Source organism: Lynx canadensis, chromosome A1 (assembly GCF_007474595.2).
Source record: "Lynx canadensis isolate LIC74 chromosome A1, mLynCan4.pri.v2, whole genome shotgun sequence".
NCBI lineage: Eukaryota > Metazoa > Chordata > Mammalia > Carnivora > Felidae > Lynx > Lynx canadensis.
This window is the reverse complement of record NC_044303.2, coordinates 143,889,693-143,910,181: the sequence shown is the minus strand read 5'-3', so window position 1 is coordinate 143,910,181 and position 20,489 is coordinate 143,889,693. Positions and strand designations below refer to the sequence as shown.

Genomic DNA, 20,489 nt, shown 5'->3' with positions numbered 1-20,489 from the left:
ACAAACTATTCTAAAAAGTAATTTGGTCAATTAAGACATTTCCTAAGATTTCTAAGTCACTTTACTCTCAATATTTTAGTAGTATCATTACTCGATACCATTACGAACACCTGCCCCTTTGGGCCAATCTGATTATTCTTACTGAAATGTTTTCTCCTTTAAAAAGAATTATTTTCTTTTTTGAATTAGCCCTGATAATTTTAGTTATCCTCCCTGATTACTCTTGAAAATCACATCTTCAAAACTCCCCCAGTTAAGAAGCCCAGATCATTTACTTTTAAAGGAAATTTAGGAACTCTTCAACTCCATTTATTTAATTGCATCTTTCTGTCCCAATGAGCTCTTCTTTCTGGACAGAAAGTTTGGTTTAAAGAATCTTATAAGGACTTATACAGTGAAAAACATTTCCCCCACATCCTAGAAACTGTGGCTACAGTTTTCAGTGGAATCATCCTCTTGGGCTGAGTTCCGTTGCCCCAGTACTTCTTTTAACAACGCACATAACATACATTGCTGGAGACCCTACACAGAGCAGGGCATCACAGTATAGATCACCAGATTAGCTAACAGGCATCTGCAGATTTCAAGGCGGTGAATAGATGAGACACAGGACAGGTAAGTGTTTGGGGGCTGGGGCAGATGCAGAGGTGAAGTACTAAGAAAAAAACACACTTCAGGCAATCAATAAATCATTGTTAAGAGGAGTCTTGGAGAGTCACGAAGGTCCATGACATATGCAGCTAGATACAGAGGAAGAGGAAGTGTGGTGTAACAAGACAAACCCAGAGACAAGCAGACAAAAACATAAGCTTTGGAGTCTCAAAGGTTTGTGCTTGAGTCCTACCCCTGTCATGTATAAGTTGTGTGGCCTTTGGAAAATTACTTAACCTCACATCAGTTTTCTTATTTGCAAATGGGGATAACACTTATCTCATGTTGTATGTGGTCATAGGTCACCAGTAAAATAAAGAGTCCTTAACTGACAAACTTAGCCAACTTCACACTATGTCTATGGTTGCCTTTGTAAATTTTTTTTAACTTTTTTCTAATTTAAATATGTATCACATGACATCTCAAGAAATTTAAATCTTGGTAACAGTGAAATATAATAAAATTCATTCCTCATTACAAATTGGGCCCCTGAGTTTTGGAATAGCATGTCCATCCTGTCGTGTGCTCCTCTGTTTTCCAAAAAATGTGGGTCTGTCTTCAACAAGCAATATAGAATGCCAGCACACCCAGCTCTGATTCATCAGGAAGTACAACCTCAAAGTGTCTGGTTTCCAGGTCTTATTAGAACTCCTACTGAACAGGGGTGCCTGGATGGCTCAGTTGGCTAAGAGTCCAACTTCGGCTCAGGTCATGATCTCATGGTTCCTGAGTTTGAGCCCTGTGTCATGCCCTGTGCTGACCGCTCAGAGCCGGGAGTCTGCTTCAGATTCTGTGTCTCCCTCTCTCTCTGCCCCTCCCCTGCTCACATGTTCTCTCTCTCTCTCAAAAAAAAAAAAAAAAAAAAAAAGAAAGAAAAAAGAAGTCCTACTGAAAAGAGATATATTTTTTTTTTTTAATTTTTTTTCAACGTTTATTTATTTTTGGGACAGAGAGAGACAGAGATCAACAGGGGAGGGGCAGAGAGAGAGGGAGACACAGAATCGGAAACAGGCTCCAGGCTCTGAGCCATCAGGCTCTGAGCCATCAGCCCAGAGCCTGACGCGGGGCTCGAACTCACGGACCGCGAGATCGTGACCTGGCTGAAGTCGGACGCTTAACCGACTGCGCCACCCAGGCGCCCCTGAAAAGAGATATATTTACAGAGGCTCTAAAGATGTATCATACATTCACCCTACTAAGCACTTTCACTTCTCTCTGCATATTAATTGGGAACATGAGGAAAGCACATTTTTCAAAGCCCATGCCTCAAGAATTGTGAACTCTAAATTAACCTTTATGGTTTGTTTGCAGCTTTTATCAAGATGGATCTGAGAAACTGCCAACCATGACATCTAATCCTACATTTGTGCTACAATTATTATGGAGGACACTGTCCTATATATGGCTCATTTCTCCCCTGCAAAATGGTACGTGTTATACTTTCTTTTAGATTCAAGCACTGAAAGGGACTTGTTCTCCCTGAAAGGCTGGTATGTTACTTCCTTTCCGAAAATGAGAATATCTTAGTTGCTCCTGTTATCCCGCGAACTCAAAGCCAAATTTGAATCTCAATTATAATATTCATGTTGACCATTATGATACCTATGCATTTTCTTTTTCTTGATTCTGACTTCCAATATTTGCTTATATGTCTTATGTTTACTTATATGGTTGTTGGCTTATTGTTGTTTCTGTATGTGGCCACAAATGCATTGTGGAATGAGTCTTAATACGGATATCTGTAAGTACTTCACATAAAGATGCAGAAACGTACACACACATCTGTATCTGTGTTAGAGATCCTACCGTTCACTTCTTGGTCATCTTGTGGTTCCTCCATGCAGTAAACCTGGAATGAGTCAATGACGTCTTCCTTGTTCATGCTCCAATAAACTGCAATTGTTGTGCTAGTGGCAGAATTGGGTTCCTGAGGTTCTAATCTAGGAGGTTGTGGAACTGCAATATAAGCAAGATTTATTATCACTAATGCTGTTTTTATTTATTGATTTTTTTTCCTTTTACAAAAGTCCCTTAGGCCTGTTGAAAAAAATTCAAACAATATAGAAGTATGTGGAGTAAAAGTGGAAGGGCTCTCTCATTCTCAACACCCCCCACCCCAAAGACTCTCACTGGAGACAACCACTGTGACATTTGAGGGCATATCCCTCCAAAATGTTTTTTATCCATTTGTATATGTGTGCTTATATCCACGTAGAAATAAAAATAGACCCCAAAATATGATCACTTGAAAATACTCCTCTGTGGTCCTATATTCAGAGTAATAAATGTATACAGGTTAGAGGATGCACCAAATGATATGGTTTTCATTCAAAACAAAAACTTGAGTTGCTCTGCTACCTAACCAATGTTGTATCCTTCTACATAGAGTCTATGTTCACAAAAGAGATAAATAAAACCCTTTTGAGATTTAGTTGCTACATGATCAAAACAGAGAAAAGACTTGTATGAATAAAATATCAAAATACACTTTCTGAAATTATATTCCATTTTCTCTTTCCAATGTGACTATACCTACATATTTTTTAAAATATTAAACAAAATATTAAAATTACATAGAAGAAAAAGTACACTATTAACTGATTCAAAGATAAGCTTTAGATATCTGACATAACTCTGTTATTCTGAATTTTAAATTCAGACAATATTCTCAAGAGTTTTCACAGAGATTTAAAAAGTTAACATTATGCATATTGAACATTAACAGTGTATACAACACCATAAATCAAGCTCCAATGCAATTGTCTTCCAAAATTTTGAGATACAAAAGCACTGAACATATTTTACAAATTAGAGGAAAAGGTTATTCCTATAGTTGAAAAGATGTTATGCTTCTAAATTTGTTTTTGTGGTTATTTTTTCCAGTCAACATTTCCTGAGAGAGAAGCTTACTGAAATACTATGGGCCAAGTCTTATGAGATTACTTTATTAAAAGTCAACACCGAAGGAAAAGACAACAAAGGTTAGTTCAACAAGAAGGTAAAAACAAGAAAAAAAATAAATGGTCTAAGTGATGGAACAAAAAGAGGCAAATCGAAGATTCAATAAAAACATAAAGAGCTGAGGAAGTACAGAATTATGAAAAATTAGAAGCAGGATAAACGGGTGGTCAAGTTCATGGGCTTCAAAGAAGAGCCTGATGTTAAATGCCAGATCCCTCACTTACTAGCTGTGTTATCTTAGTGTCAGTTTCCCCATCTTTAAAATGGGAAAACAACAATAATAATAATAACATTTCGTCCCAGGTTAGTTGTAACCAGCATATATACATTAAGTGCTTAGTAGATTCTCTCACATATCAGCAGTGCTAAATTTTCAAAAGGCAAAAAGGCCTTGGCAGCAGCACAGACAATGGAGGGAAGAAGGCAGGAAGCCCGTGAAGATGAGAGTTGAACCGGGGATCCATCATCTGGTATATCACAGAGGGTCTACAGAGGTAAGACATGCTGAGTAAACTTAGGCTGAGCAGCCATGCTTAATAAACTCAGAAGCCTGCCTGGCAGAGCAACTCCCCAACAAATGATAATGGTTCAGAGACCCATACACTGTCTTTGACTTTCCTGTTTGTCTTCCCAGCAGGAAATCAGTGTCACATTCTAAAGGAGTTCATCCGGATAAATGGAGTTCAGTAAATTTTCATGTTACCTAGGTTTACTGAAAAGCCAGGCAGAATTCTTCAACCATTGTCAATTGCCTTTGAAACAGTGTAGGAGAACTCCTTGAGGCATGAACAATGAAAATCTCCCTTTCTTTTTTCCTATGAATTTTACACTGAGCTATATCTGCTTTTAAAAATGGCAACATGGGGGTGCCTGGGTGGCTCAGTCTGTTAAGCGTCCGACTTCGGTTCAGGTCATGATCTCATGGTTTGTGAGCTCGAGTCCCGTGTCAGGCTCTGTGCTGACAGCTCAGAGCCTGGAGCCTGCTTCTGATTCTGTGTATGTGTGTGTCTCTCTCTCTGCCCCTCCCCAACTCATGCTCTCTCTCTCTCTCTCTCTATAAAAAATAAATAAAACATTTAAAAAATAATTAAAAAATAATAAATAAAAATGACAACATGTTTACAAAAACATCTCTCTCAGGTAGCATAACAAACTTAAAAAGTGATATTTACTCCCCCCAAATCACCAAATTTTAAGGAAGAAGTAGTTGTAGAGAATTAAACAAAGAGTGTGGGCTAGGAATGATTTTGGACCTCAAGTGTTCCTTCCCCCCAAATTATTACATTTAAAACATTCTTTTTCAAAAACAGGAAATACTTTTACTTTTCAAAGTACTCTAAAAAAGAGAATAAGAATATTCCATAGATATAATCAAACGATTATGGCTGGATTTACAATTCCCATGTGGCAGAATATTAGAGACTGAGATTTCATATGTCAGCAACTCTGTTTACACTTCTATAGGAATAAACTTGCACAGGAGTAATGCCAAAAAAAAAAAAAAATACAAAATGAGATTTTAAGGCTTCTTTATTGGAGGCTAAGGAATTGGGCAGAGAAATCACCCCATGGATTCCCTCCTCCTGATGGAGTGTGCCCATAAAGAGCTGTCACACTCAGGAAGTTAAGCATCAGATCAACTTAGACTTCAGGACCTGTGTGGCCAGATGCAGATTCCCATTCCATCTAGTTCTTCCCAGGAGAGCAGCATTATTCACAACAGCCAAAAATTGGAAGCAACCCAAGTGGACATCAATAGGTGAATGGACAAGCAAAATGCGATATAAACATACAACACAATACAATACAATATGATACAATACAACACATAAAACGCAGTACAATACAATACAATGTAATACAATGCAATACAATATTATTCAGCCTTGAAAAGGAAGGACATTCTGACACATGGATGAACCTTAAGGACATGATGCTAAATAAGTGAATCACAAAAAGACAAATACTGTATGATTCCACTTATACATGGGATGTAGAGTAGTTAACCTCATAGAGACAGGGAGTGGGGTGGTGGTTGCCAGAGGCCGGGGAGCTGGGGGAATGGGGAGGTGTTGTTCAGTAGATACAGAGTTTCAGTTTTACCAGATGAAAAGAACCTGGGAGACGGATGATGGAGATAGTTATACAGGATGTGGATGTACACTTCAAAGTGGTTAAGATGGTAAATTTTATGTTATGTGTATTTTACCACAAATAATAATTTAAAAAAGTCCGCAGGAGCCAAAGTCAAGGAAGCCTTGGATGTCACTAATCTCTGGTTACCCTTCCTGCTACAGCAGTGTGCTTCACCTCTCTGGTGTGGAGGAGTGGTTCAAGTATGAAGACCTTGAAGCCTAAGTGCTCCCCACCACACACACCCCCTACCCTCAAGTAGCTGTGTATCTAGGGCAGTATGAGAGACATTTTTCTGTTCCTTCTGTGTCTTCACCCGTCAAATGGGAATAAGAACAAAACCTATTTCCTAGGGTTGTTGTGAGATTGGATGCTAGGATATGCTTAACAGTCTCCCTGGTACCCTTACATGGCATCATGTAAGTGTGGAATGAGTGTTAGGGACTGTTCCACTTCCCAGTAGAAAAGTCACATCCTTTCCTTAGGATTTCTGATTGGTTTAGGGTATGATCAGATTAACTTTTCAGGTACCAGGCAAAGATTTTACATCTGAGACGCATCACTGATCACAAATGAGCAAAAACTATTTAGCAGCAAGTCAACACCCTGGGCTCCAGTTCTGTGAAACAGACACACCATGCATTGCATTTTCCTCTCAGAAATCAGTCTCCCTATAAACAGCTCAGAACTGCTGGGACTGCCATGCGCCCTATTTCCGAATAAATCATTAACACTTTGTGACAATTTAACCCTGTGGCCTCTAAAATACATTAGATGTCTTGTCATTGCCTATCAGATATTCAAAAGAATCCTTTTACATGAAAAACAACATTTAATGAATCCCTTAAAAGCAAACAATCTACTTCATTAATCAGAATTTCTTACTTTCCAATCACCGCTCTAATTGCTGGGATTTTTAAAATTTAAATCCAAGTTAGTTAACATATAGGGTAGTAATGGTTTAAGGTGTAGAATTTAGTGATTCATAACTTACACATAACACCCAGTGCTCATCCCAACAAGTGCCTTCCTTAATGCCCATCACCCATTTAGCCCATCGCCCCACCCACCTCCCCACCAGCAACCCTAAGTTTGTTCTCTGTGTTTAAGAGATTCTTGTGGTTTGCCTTCCTCTCTGTTTTTATCTTATTTTTCCTTCCCTTCCCCTATGTTCACCTGTTTTATTTCTTAAGTTCCACATATGAGTTAAATCATATGAGATTTGTCTTTCTCTTACTGACTTATTTCGCTTAGCATAATATACTCTAGCTCCATCCAGGTTGTTGCAAATGGCAAGATTTCATTCTTTTTCATTGCTAAGTAATATTCCTTTTTTATATATACTGCATCTTCTTTATCCATTCATCAGTAAATGGACAGTTGGGCTCTTTCCGTAATTTGGCTATTGTTGATAGTGCTGCTATAAACATTGGGGTGCGTGTGCCCCTTCAAATCAGCATTTTTGTATCCTTTGGATAAATACCTAGTAGTGCAATTGCTGGGTCATAAGGTAGCTCTATTTTTAATTTTTTAAGGAACTTCCATACTGTTTTTCAGAGTGACTATACCAGTTTACATTCCCACCAATAGTTCACTGCTCTATTTCAATGCCTCTACCAAAGACACTACCAAAAAACACCCTTTTGTGTGACACATTTATGGATAAAATCTATTAGGATAAATGATCGAATTTTGCACTTTATATAAGGTTGATGGGTTTTTTGGGTCTTTCTAAAAGACACAGAAAAAGCCTTTTACTAGTTACTAAACTAAAATTGTTCCTACAGGAATGTAAATTAATTGTCAGTTTAAAAACATCAGCTGTCTTTAAGGTGGTCTAGAAGGAATATAGCATCTTTTAAGGAAGATAGGTGAGTACATTTTACAGTAAGTGAAACTTGGTAACTTCACTGAAACACAGCAGCTTTGGGAAATCTAAATAAGTTTCATTGTCTTGTTTGTTAAAATAGCACATTAAAAAATATTTTAAAGAGCCAGCAGGATGCTTCTGACAGCTGAGTAGGAGGCTCCTGGCCACAGAGCATGATGCTGAGCTGGTAGTTCTCTAACTAATCTGTTTCGTATGAAAAAAAGGGGGCAGTGGCTCAGTTGAAGAGAGAAAAACCACTCATAAGGAAAAATCTATTCAACACATATGAAAATATTTGATTTATTTTTCCTTCTATACCTAACTGCTGGAGTGAAGCAAATAATCTCTAGAAGACAGAGAGAGAAATCTTGTTTTACAAAGAGAAAAAAAAAAAAAAGATGAGACCTTTGGTTCCATCATTCCTTCTCCCTATCTCCTTGATATTCTAAGACAGTCACAAAGGTTCAAATGGAAATGCAGATTATAACTGTAATGGTACGCTAGTCTTATGCTTTGATTCAGAATCTAGCTGTAAATTTTTACAACTAAGAGGTTTTTTTCCAGTTATATTTCCTTACATACAAAAACTATAAAACAAATATAAACTATTCAGATTATACCAAAATGAAAAGCTTTTGCACTGTGAAGGAAATAATCAACAAAACTAAAAGGAAACCTGCTGAATGGGAGAAGATATGTTCAAATGATATATCTAAGGGGTTAATATTCAAAACATATAAAGAACTTACACAATTCAACATCAAAAAAACACCAATAATTCAATTAAAAAATGGGCAGAGGACTTGAATAGACATTCTTCCAAAGAAGACATACAGATGGCCAACAGGTACATGAAAAGATGCTGAACATCACTCATCATCAGGAAATGCAAATCAAAACCACAATGAGATATCACCTTATACTGGTAAGAATGGCTAGAATCAAAAAGACAAGAAAAAACAAGTCTTGGCAAGGATGTGGAGATTGTGGATTATTGGTGTACACTGTTGGTAGAAATGTAAGTGGGCTCAGCCACTGTGGAAAACAGTATGGAGATTCCTCAAAAAATTACAAACAGAAATACCATATGATGCAGGAATTCTACTGTTGAGTATTTACCCAAAGAAAACACAAACAGTAATATGAAAAGATACATGCACCCCTATGTTTATTGCAGCATTATTTACAATAGCCAAGATAGAAGCAATTTAAAGGCCCGTTGACAGATGAATGGATAAAGAGGATGTGATATATATATAGAATGTGATATACATATAATGGAATATTACTCAGCCATAAAAAAAGAACAGAATCTTTCCATTTGCAACAACATGGATGAACCTAAAAAGTATTAGGTGAAGTGAAGTAAGTCAAACAGAGAAAGACAATGATTTCATTTCATTTCATATGATTTCATTTATGTGTGGAATCTAAAAAACAGAATGAGTAAACAAACAAAAACAGAAACTGAAACATAAATATAGAGAGAACAAACTGGTGGTTGCCAAAAGGGAGGGGATTTGGGGGATGAGTGAAATATGTAAAGGAGATTAAGAGGTACAGACTTCTACTTATAAAATAAATAAATCACAGAGATGAAAAGTACAGCACAGGGAACATAGTCAATAACATTGTAATAACGTTGTGTGGTGATGGATGGTAATACACTTACCCGGGTGCACAATGCAAGCAATGTGCAGAATTTTTGAATCATTGTTGTACACCTGAAACTAACATAATATTGTCAACTGTATTTATATAAAAAAAAAACAACAAGGAAAAACTGCCAGATTTCAACAAGGTAATTAATATATTAAAATTCCTACCAGCCACTTGTTTTAACATCTGGTCACTTCTTGCTGAGCTGTCATCATAATGTTCAAACAATGAAAATGCAGCAGGCATTTTCTCTAAAGAAGCAGTGTTCTCCATTGCAGACAGCAACCTACCATAGGAGGAAAAACATTTCTACGTAAGTCAAGAAATTACTAACATACAAAATGAAAATAACTGTTTAAAATAAAGTTGGTGGTGGTGGTGGTGGGTTTTTTTTGATGCATTGTATCCAAAAAGGAGTTAAACTGTTTCAAAGTCTAGAAAATATATGTCTAAAATCTATTTATTCTAGGATTCTTTGGTTGTAACTGGTTAATATTAGAAATTGCATACCTATATTCCCAAATCAGATAGATTCCATCAAATTATACAGTCTCAATTTTGCATCTATAAGTTTAGTCCTAATAGAGAGTCCTATTATAATAGTTAGTCCTAACAGATAGTCCTAATATAATAGTCCTATTACTATATTCTAATGATTATTTCCGGAAGGATATAAAGGTGGACAGCCCTTCTGGAAATTCACATACTCTGTGATGTCCTTGCTTTTCTCAACTCTGACTATTATGCTTCTAGTTATTTAGTTTTTCAAAAATTATGTTCACCTACTATGTGGCAGGCACTGTTCTGGTACTGGGGATACAACAGTGAAGGAGGATAAAGTCTATAAATTCTTTAGAAAAATTTTTTTAATATTTATTATTTTGAGAGAGAGAGAGAGTGCACACACGAGTGGGGGAGGGGCAGGGAGAGACAGGGAGACACAGAATCTGAAGCAGGCTCCAGGCTCTGAGCTGTCAGCACAGAGCCCGACGCGGGGCTTGAATTCACCAACTGTGAGATCATGACCTGAGCCGGTCAGACGCTTAACCAACTGAGCCACCCAGGTGCTCCTATAAATCCTTAAAAGACTAAACAAACCACAGTTTATAAGTCAACAGCTTTTATATACTCAAGACCCTCTTAGCAGGGATGCTAACTCTTAGCATTTGTCTTCAGGTACAACCTGGGCTTTAAAAAAAAACCAAAACAACCAAAAATAAAACAGGTTGATTCCGAAGAGAGGAAAAGGGGGAAGGAGAGACTGTAAAACCGTTCCACTTTAGCATGAGGGGCCCTAAGTTTCGTTAGGAGCTCTTCTCTATGCATCTCGCTCAAAGGAGGCTAGAAATATATACCAGCAATTAAGCCAGGTTCGAGGAACTCCACTGGCTTCACTATCGTGGACTTTTTGGTTTGGGTAGCACAGATCCACTTCTGAGCCTTTACACTTGCTGTTGGAACTTTCTTCTCCTAGATATTATATAGCTCCTTCCTCACTGCATCTCTGTTCAAAGGTCAGCTCTTCAGAGAGTACACTACTCACACAGCACAACCTGTCCCTAATATCCTTTACTCTGTTGAATTTTACCTCCTCAAACTTATCACAACCTATTTGTTTTGTCCTTCTATTTCACCAGAATATAATCTACATGCAGGAAAGGACTTTGTTTTGTTCACCACCATACCGTACTGTGTTACTTGGCACACAATAAGCTTTTAACAAATAAATTTGGAATGAATAGAGGATACTTTCATTTGGGTGAGAATATCAGGATCTCAGGTCTGGTAAATGTTTTAATCAGTGTGAGGGGAAAAGATCATAAAATATAACTGAAATATTTAAAGAGTGCCCACTATGCTTACTAGTGCTAGGAATAATAAAATAATGAAATACACTATCATCTGATTTTAGGAGAGATGGTTCCAGGAGGGGCTTCAAAGAGGAGGTGAAATTTGGGCTGAGTCTCAAAGAATGAATAGGAGTTTCTGAGGCAGGAAAGGAAGGAAGGGTGTTGTAGACAGAAAAACAGCTTGAATAAAGGCTGAGAGCTGTGAAAGGTGCAGCAAGTCTGAGGAGCCAGAGGGACCCAGGGGCTACCTTGGGAACCAGGAAACTGAAGACAGAGAACAAATGGAAAGGTGGTTTGTGGCTTGACTGTGAAAAGACTTTCATATCTACCAAGAGTTTCCATTTTAACTCACAAGGCAAAGAGAACCACAGGAGTGTTTTCACAAGGGAAGTTTAGAAGAATATCCCTGAATGAGTCTAAGAAAGGACCAGAGCAACTACGCAGACCAGAGGCATTAGTGAAGTGGGTTGGGAGAAGCCCACAATGCTCTGGGTGAGGGAAGACACCACGGGCCTAAAAGAAGGCTTTGGGGAGGCAGAGGGTGGAGATGACGGATTCTGAATTAAGGAATAGTGCTGACTAGCACGTTCACCGAGCCTAATCAAGGCACGTAACTGACTACGTGGGGGAGTTTCTGTAACACAAAAGTTCTGGGTGTAGATACCACAAATGGAATGTTTGAGTTTTCCCTGACACACTTCCCTGCTCGATTTTAACATCTGTATATGAAAGGATGAGCAAGCATCTTTTTAAGGGCAGGTCCTACAATGGTTGGGCCTCTCCTTCTTTTTCATTATTGTAACACAAACAAGGGAACTGGAGAGAGAAAAAGTAAATGCATCTTCTTAACAGACCAGCATTTTCTAAGCAAATGTGTTTTCCAAAATATGCAAATATTGAGTCTAAATATGCTTGACAGCGTTCCTTAATTTAAGTGTTTTCAGTGTTGAGAAAAATAATTTAATATACAAGCACTGCCTTTAGAGATATCATATGAAGGCAGGGAGAAGAAACAAGTTAAAAAAAATAAAACCAGATAATAAACAGTTATTATGGCAAAGAACACCAATAATACTGAGGCTTTGAGGCAGAAGTTGTCTTGAGGACCTGAGAGTCTTCTTTCTGGTGAAATAATCAAGCGTTACCGCTTGCAGGTGTGTGCGCATGTCCACACACCCCTGTGCGTGTCTAAAAGGGCTTTCATTAATTGCTCGTGTTTCTTCACCAAATCCCAAGTTTTGTTGTCTTTTTTCTTCAAGAAAAATAACAGTTACCCACGTGTATTCTCCTTTAGGTGGCATGCGGCTGTAGCAAAGATTAATCCATTGTCAATTGGACAATGAAATAAAAATTAATTAAAAGGACACACAGATGAACAAGTTCAAGCACAAAACCAAAGAACTGGTGTTTAGAATTAAATGGATGCCAATTCATATTAGCAAGTTAACATCCTAACATTAAGAAAAATAAAAATGTACTATAGCATTTTTGAAGGTCAAAGTGTTTGCTATTTTGTATTTACCAAATTTTCATGCCAATCAGCATGTTCAGTGAGTAGATGAAATATCAGTAAGCAAATAATGCATCTACACTGTCCAGTGTATATGAAATGGCACTGTAATATAAAAATCCATCTACTCTTTAGACAAAATTCAATAATACTTAGAGAAATGTATACTTTTTTTAAAAAATAAAGAAAACTGGAAATAAGGTCTGGGTATGAGTTTCCAGACCTACCTGGTGTGCCTGAGACTCCTGTGTGAGGACTGGTAACCATGCAGACCCATCATCCCACCCTGGCTTCTCCTGCAGTGGATCTGGGGTGGGACTCCAGGCGCTTTCCTTTAACAAACCTCACAGGTAATTCAGGCATAACATGTTTACGGAACCAGTGCACTGGAGGATGGATTGTTATACGCCAGAGGTTCTCAACCCTGTCTGCCCATTACAATCACCTCAGAAGCTTTAAAAATGCCCAGGCCATATCCCAACCCAATTAAATCAGAATCACAAGAGGCACAATTCAAGCGTCAGCACTTTTTAAAGCTCCCTGGGTAATTTGATTTATGACAGAGCCATTGTAATAAAAACCCTTATTGAATAACACCAGTACTAACATACAAGTTATTTTCTTAAAACGTATTAGCAATATTCTGTTGCATAGATTGTTTTTAAAGGTAAGCAGGAATCATCTGTGCAGTTTTCATTATCTAAAAAAAAATCAGGTTTCTATGTTTTAATATAACACAAACGCAATTTTTTTTTATTTTGCTTTATGCTCTTTTGCAATTTGCCATTGAAGTAAACTGAACCAAATTTACAATTTTAAAAAATGTACATCAAAGGGATAGAAATAATAAGAACATTAGGCTCAACTAGTAGGAAAGTCCTCAGGTCTTGCTTTGTGGCGAAAGGGAAAATGTGTCAGATCAGTATGAGCAGTTCAACATCAGATGCTCCAAAAGATAAACACAGATCTGATGGTACGTGTTTTTATAGACATTTCCTAGTTTCTTGTTGAGTGTTTTGCCTTTTAAAATAATGACAAAAATCCCTTAGATTGAGTGTTAACGGCAGCAACAAAGACAAAACACAATCAAAAGAGGAAGATTCACTTAGATTAGCTGAGAAGAAAGAGAAGATACATGCATGCCTATCGTTTGAAGAGAAACTGAGAGAACATTCCATTAAGATTGCAGAAGTCAAAATTACTCAAAGCATAAATGAATGATTCTTTCAAATGCTCATATTTAACCAGTAAGTCTAAGTATCTACAAAATATTCTATATGCAATGACAAGAAAGATGGTCCAGATTAGGCTGAAAATACAGAATACATCTCAAGGAAGCAGTTAAAAATCTACATTATAATTGTTATTTAACTAAAGCACATGCAATATTCTCTCAAAGCTGTCATTTAGCTTTTAAAAGCACAGTGTCTAAAAGTGAAAATTCAGTAGCTCAGTCAATGTATGTATTTTTTAATTGGCAGCTCATTTTCTAGAAAGCATCAAAATATTAAAAATAAAGCATACAGTCATGCTATTCTCAGTCGCCACTACATTGTGCCATGTTTTATATACCTTTCATTGATTTCCTCAAATGACTTAGGAGGTAATAAGAAAGAGGGAGAGAGAAAAAGAGAGAGAGAGAAACTAATTAACAACAAAGTGTAAAACAACCTAGAGCCTTAAGATTATGCATGTTCTAAAGGCATTATTTTTTAGCTTTTTATCTTCCCTCCATCTGTTTCTTTTGGGGGCTATAACCCCCAGCAGCAAGGAAATGAGGGTCAGAAGGGGTAGGGGGATCTGGGCAGGGATGGAGGGGGCTTAATTTCCAGTTCTGCTCTACTCTCTATGATAAGCAAGGCCAGCAACGAATTCTTATGCTGCTCCTCTCTACTCATTAACAAATGGCTTAGCTTCCAGAATAGAATTCTCCAAAGCAAGAAAAAGGACTTCTAATTGTTCAATGTGGGATATATACCTAAAATGTAATCAGTAGTTATCTTTGGGTGATACCTTCTCTGTGCTTTTCTGTATTTTCCAAATTTTTAAAAATGGATATGTATTACTTTCATAAGCAGAAAAAAATGCTTTCTTTTTTCCAATTTGTTCTAGAGAGAAAATATTTTTATCAAACAAAGGTAAGGTTCTTAGGGAACACAAAGAACTTTATTAATGTTACACTTCACAAGAGGTGCCTAATTTTAAAAGATTAAAGCTTTGCCTTAAACATAAAGCAACTGAAGGATTTTCATTCTCCTTTGAGGATGCCATGTCTAACATACTCAAATTAGTCCTACCTGGAAGTATCTCCATATCAAAAGCTTAACATTATCCCATTTTTCCTTGTTCTATCTCCAGACTTCAATTGAGAGCTGGGAGGACTGGGGAACTTTGAAAGGGAGGTCCCAACTCTTCATAAGATGGTGCTTTCCTCCAATATGACAATTAGGTGTGAGACCATCCTCCAGGAAAACACTACTCCTGGTCAATCCTGGTTCCATGGAGAACCAGGAACTTACTGAATGTTCTAGGGAATTAGGAGAGCAAAGAGCTGCCTCTGTGGTGCAACTTGAGAATCACCCAGGGGAATCTCGGTCCATAAGATACTTGAATTAAGGAATCTGGTCCCCAGGAGGACCCTTGTAAAAACACTGATGTGTTACCTGAAAGAGGTATCACATTATGTCGTCCTTTTGCATGCTGCAAGTGTACTGACATGTTACTCTCAGCCACTGGGTGAGGCTCACGGGGAATGGTCCCTAGGAGATGTCACTTCAGATTAGGGAGTAGGAGTGGAGAGGACAGGCCCAGGGGCCAGCATGAGGATGCCAGGCACTGGGAGATCAGGCTGGCACCCAAAGGGAAGGCATAGCATGAGTAAAGCTTTCAGGCTATTTTCCTTCACTCTTAGAAGGTGACCAATCCATGTGACAGAGTGAATGGTTGATGCTGTGACCTGACTTTCATGTATCCTTCAGCTAGATTTGGATGTTAAGACTTTCAGGATTTTCTGGGCCTTTTCCATAAGCATCAGGCATACCTAATAATCTTTAAACGTCAGAATTACATAAACCCCACAGAGAAATATAAATGATACAAGTGATCTTGGGGAATATTGAAAGATGAATTCTAAAAACTAGACTTGGATGCATAGAGCAGGTGGAGGGTGTCTAGGCCTGTTTTAATTGGTGCTTACAGTCAGGAAAACAGTCTCGTCGAGCTCCTCTGCTTCTCTCACGATGCTCTCCAGGGTGTCCTTGGCCGTGTCCATGCTCTGCAGAAAGTGGACCATCTGGTCATGTAAGAACTCCATCTTCTTTTTCTTCACTTCCTCAAAGCTCTGGGCTTTCTCATCATACTGGGCTAAAACTTTCTTCATCATCTCCTCATTCTGTTCTTCTAGCTTTTTCTCATTTTTACTACAGTTTTCCTAAAAAACAAATAAAACAAACAAACAAAAAAAAAACCCCACTTTTTAATGAGTCACAAAGTGCACGTCTTGCTTCTTTTCTTTTAGGAGAAACACCAGTCTTTTAAAGAACTGAGCTCTGGTGTCTTCATAAGAGAATTTTAGATTATGGGCACAGTCTATGTTTTCAACACATCAAGCCTCTTGGCCGCGGTTAGCTTTGCAATAAAATTCACTGTAAGATTATTATCCAGAAGGATTTAGTTAACGAAACAAACAAACAAAAAGATATTTGTGTGGAAGGCTTGCCTACTTGCATTTCCACAGGATAAAACTTGAAGATGGCGTCACAGTGAATGAATGAAGATCCCTGACCTTCGTTTAGTGCCATTTTCACCATTCCATGAAAATCCTTGTGTGAGGAAGGGAGAAGCAAGATACTGGACAGGGCACTATATTCACAAGTGCTCTCCAGGGAGGGGGACAGCTTCCACCACAGTAAGAGAAAGTTTATTGCCCATCTGGCAAATCCAGATACCCACTGGATATAGTGGTTCTCACTACGGGGCTAGTGATAAGGTGATCATATAATTTATCATCTAAAATGGATACTTGGTGGCGGCATTTGAAATAATTAGCAGGTGTTAACTGATCTAAAACAGGAGTTAAGGAGACTCTTCTCAAGCAAACTAGGGTGAGAGTTGCCCTCATGATAGGGAACGTGGGCACCAGCCTTCTGCAGCAGCCCTCTGCCACGTCTGATTGACAAGTGAGGATATCTGGGCCATTTCTGCATATGGATGGAGATGGCCCCCCACCCCTGCCTCCATTGAGGAGGGAGCAGGGGCCAACAGCTAGGAGGGCATAAATTCATCCAGATAGTGGTACTATGAGAGACACGCATTTGTCCTGGGCATTGGACATCAAGCATTTCTGCAGAGCTAGCCAATGAAAGACAGGATAGTGGAGCAAGTTAAGAACTCAGATCTGAATTTAAATTTTGACTCTCAACTTACTATGAAATTACTATGACCTTGGGTAATATACTTAACTCTAAGTTTCAGTTCCTTACCTAGAAAATGGGAACAAATTAATAACACCTGTTTCATATGGTTATTGTAAGGATTACATTGGATAAAGCATGCAAAGCATTTGCCCTGTCATTGTAAGCACCTAATAAATGTGTATATGTTTTTAAGGACAAGTCGTTTATCCTTGGAAAGGAAGTAGTTTCACTGATTACACACAGATGGAAGACTTTGAGGACCTTCACTTTTAATGGAACAAAACCAACAATGGCAAACCACATATGCATACACAATCCCTAATTCAGATTGTTCTGGTTCGGAATTCTTTCCTTATAATGACATGAACAAACCAGGTCAAAGTAAAAGGGTTATGGTAACTTACCTCGATGGTATTAAAAAAAGATTCTATCTCACTAACAAAGGCTTCAATCCTCAGGGACTTTTCTTGTAAATTATCTAGAAATTCTGCTAATTGGACCTGAAGAAAAAAATTTAGATATGGTTGGTATATGACATTTGATAAAATAACTTCAACCAGTGAGCTCTAATTTCCTCATAAATTTAGTACATTTGGTAGAGATTTACTATATGACATTCACTAACAAATCAATCTTTAAATTTTCTTTGCTGCTTCATCTAAATTGACTGTAGATCATTCTGTATGCTAAACAATTAGGAGGTTTGTGAGTGAGCAATACAAAGTTTATTTTCTCATGCAAGAGGAAGGAGTTCTTGTTGAGTACATAAATTCAAAGCATACTTGCTTTAGTAAACCATGGATTTTAATTTTCTCCTTAGTAAAGCCTCAATTTTTTTCAAATTTGAGGCCGGGGTTGGGGGGATGGGCCGGAGAGAGAGAGAGAGAGAGAGAGAGAGAGAGAGAGAGAGAATCTTAAGCAGGCTTCACACTCAGTACCGAGTCTGACTTGGCGCTTATCCTACAACGCTAGGATCATGACCTGAGCTGAAATCAATGGTTGGATACTTAACTGACTGAGCCACCTGGGTGTCCCTAAAGCTTCAATTTTTATACATTGTCTTCTTCAAAGATTGCAGACTTTTTGTTGAACTTGTTCAACTTATCCAAGTAGTCTCCTCACATTTGTGCCAATGGCCTCAGTGTGCCTGGATCACTCTGAGAAGGTGCTCAGAGTGTCACTGGGCCAGGAGCCTAGCATACCAAATAATGGAAACTGTTTACAAAAGAGACCTAAAGGTTGTAATAACCCTTACAGGGTTAAAATACTCAAGAAGTGAAAGCCAACTAGAAAATGTATGGGTCATGGGGGAAGATGGTAGCTGCCTTAGCCATAGTTATAAACCCTGCTATAATCTATTCAGCTGCCTGGTTCACTATCCACAGAATGATGGAGAAATTGCAAGGATGGAAGCCCCTTCTGGATCTGGCTTCTGCTTCCCTCTATAGCTCTTGCCTCTTTTCCACAAGGTCCCAGGCTCCAACCACACAAGCCTCATCTTTCCTTGGACTTTTTCTCACCCATGTGCCTTTTCGTGTGGTATTTCCTGTGTCTAGAATGTCCTCCGTGCCTTGATTGCTGGAAAAACCTCTATCTTACTGAAGGTTCACTCGGTCTTCACCTTCCCTCACCCTCTCAGTCCTACTCTATCATTTGGCTCATTCCCAAAAGGGTCCTTTTTCAAAACACTGTGCTCCCATAATCCTGACTGATTTGGGGAGCCATTAGTCCATCTTCTTTTATTTCTGTTGTCATTCCCAATGATTAGACAGTTTCCAACATGTAATGGGAGGTCAATAAATACTGAGAAAGAAGGAGAGAGTGAATGAAGAAAATAAGTGGCAAAAGATAAGCCACCACAGTAGAGATGGCAGGAAAGGAGAAGCAAGGACCTCGATGATCTATAAAGGCAGTCACCAGTTTCTGACTCATTACAAATGGTCTGCTCACACAAGATGCTAGAGAATTCTCAAGGTATAACTTTAAATTGATTTCTAATTTTTAAAAGTTGTCAACCAACTCTTAATCTTCACAGTTGATTTAATGAAACAAAGCAGGTCTCTCTGGCTTTAGTGAACTAGCTTTCCACTTTTTTTGGTCATACTGTTTAGAGAACATCAGGGGGGAAGAACTTCAAAATGGTTTTAAAGCAGGAGACGTAACCCCTTGCTTTTGAACTTTGTTTTAAATTGACAATATTTAGACAGAATTATTTTTTAATTTCTAAAACTCATAGAGATAAATAAAACATAATTAAGAAAGCTAAAAAAAAATCTAGTCTTTCTGCTGACAGTGCCCAGTAGTTGTCAGTTACCGAAACCAAGTGTCATCACAGAATGGGGCACATTTCACCAGTGCTAATGCATCCAGAAGCCTGAGATTTCTTTTTTTTTAATTGCCCCATCTTCTACTCCCACATTTTACCAGGTAAAGTTTCAACAAAATTTCACTGTAGAGAAGCATAACCTATGTTAGACAATTGAGAAATTTTAATTTTCTGGGGGAAAAAATGTCAAGATTCTAACATCATTTTTTAAATCAAAATGAGCCTAACAATTATTTAACAGTGACCTGATTGAATAATCATATTGAAAATTGTTACCATTAGCAAGGCACTGGGCCAAGCAATACGGATATACAGCCAAGAGCATAGCTCTGGCATCAGACAGACCTGGGTACCAATCCTAGTCTGTCTTCCATGACCTTGAGCAAATCACTTAAAACAATTTGCACTCATTTCATTGTCTGAAAATTGATGATAATGACAGGGTTGTTGTGAGGAGTAGATGATATCTTGTATGCACAGAATTTAACACAGTGCCTGGCACGTAGCCAGTGCTCAATTCTTGTGATGGTCTGCATTTTAAGATCATTCTGGCTAATGTACTGGAGGATGGTTTGGAGAGACAAGGATAGGGATTCCAGTTAGAAGGCTACTGAAAGTATGTCACAATCTGTAAGACTAAATACTTGACTTCCAATAGTATCTCTGGGGAGAGTATTTATAATTACATGCATTGAGGGTACGTGTTGTGACTAGCTTTTTAACATTGGGAATCTACAGACATAGCCAGAAAGAATGCAAAGGTTTTCCATTTTTAATATCAATTTTACCATAAGGAGGAAATACAGAGAAAACCAAAATTTAAAACGACCATCTTGAGTTTTTTATAAAACTTGCAATAATATTGTTCAATGTAATATAAATGTGTATTTTTAAAGAATAATAGTGTAGATAATAGAAAATAAATTGTGTTTTATGCTCAAAAGTACATTTTTCAATTTAAAATCCTTTGGCCCTTTCAGATAATGTTAAGGGCTACTGCCACAAGAGAGGACCCCTCAAAGGCAGTGACCCTGTGTTATTTACACTGGTGTTGCAAGAACCTAGAAAAATGCCTGGCACATAGTGTATACCCAATAAATGTTTGTCAAACTGA

General features: G+C 38.0%; 1 protein-coding gene across 1 annotated transcript in view; it reads right to left on the bottom strand.

Annotated features, from left to right (window-relative positions):
- Positions 1-20,489, bottom strand: part of CMYA5 (cardiomyopathy associated 5) — a 91,686-nt gene that overhangs the window by 27,251 nt on the left and 43,946 nt on the right. The window contains exons 3-7 of the mRNA XM_030323713.1: positions 17,454-17,549; positions 15,831-16,064; positions 14,207-14,229; positions 9,442-9,560; positions 2,458-2,607 (exon numbers count right to left, since the gene is read on the bottom strand). Coding sequence (XP_030179573.1) covers positions 2,458-2,607; positions 9,442-9,560; positions 14,207-14,229; positions 15,831-16,064; positions 17,454-17,549 — 622 coding nt within the window. The remainder of the gene's footprint in view (positions 1-2,457; positions 2,608-9,441; positions 9,561-14,206; positions 14,230-15,830; positions 16,065-17,453; positions 17,550-20,489) is intronic.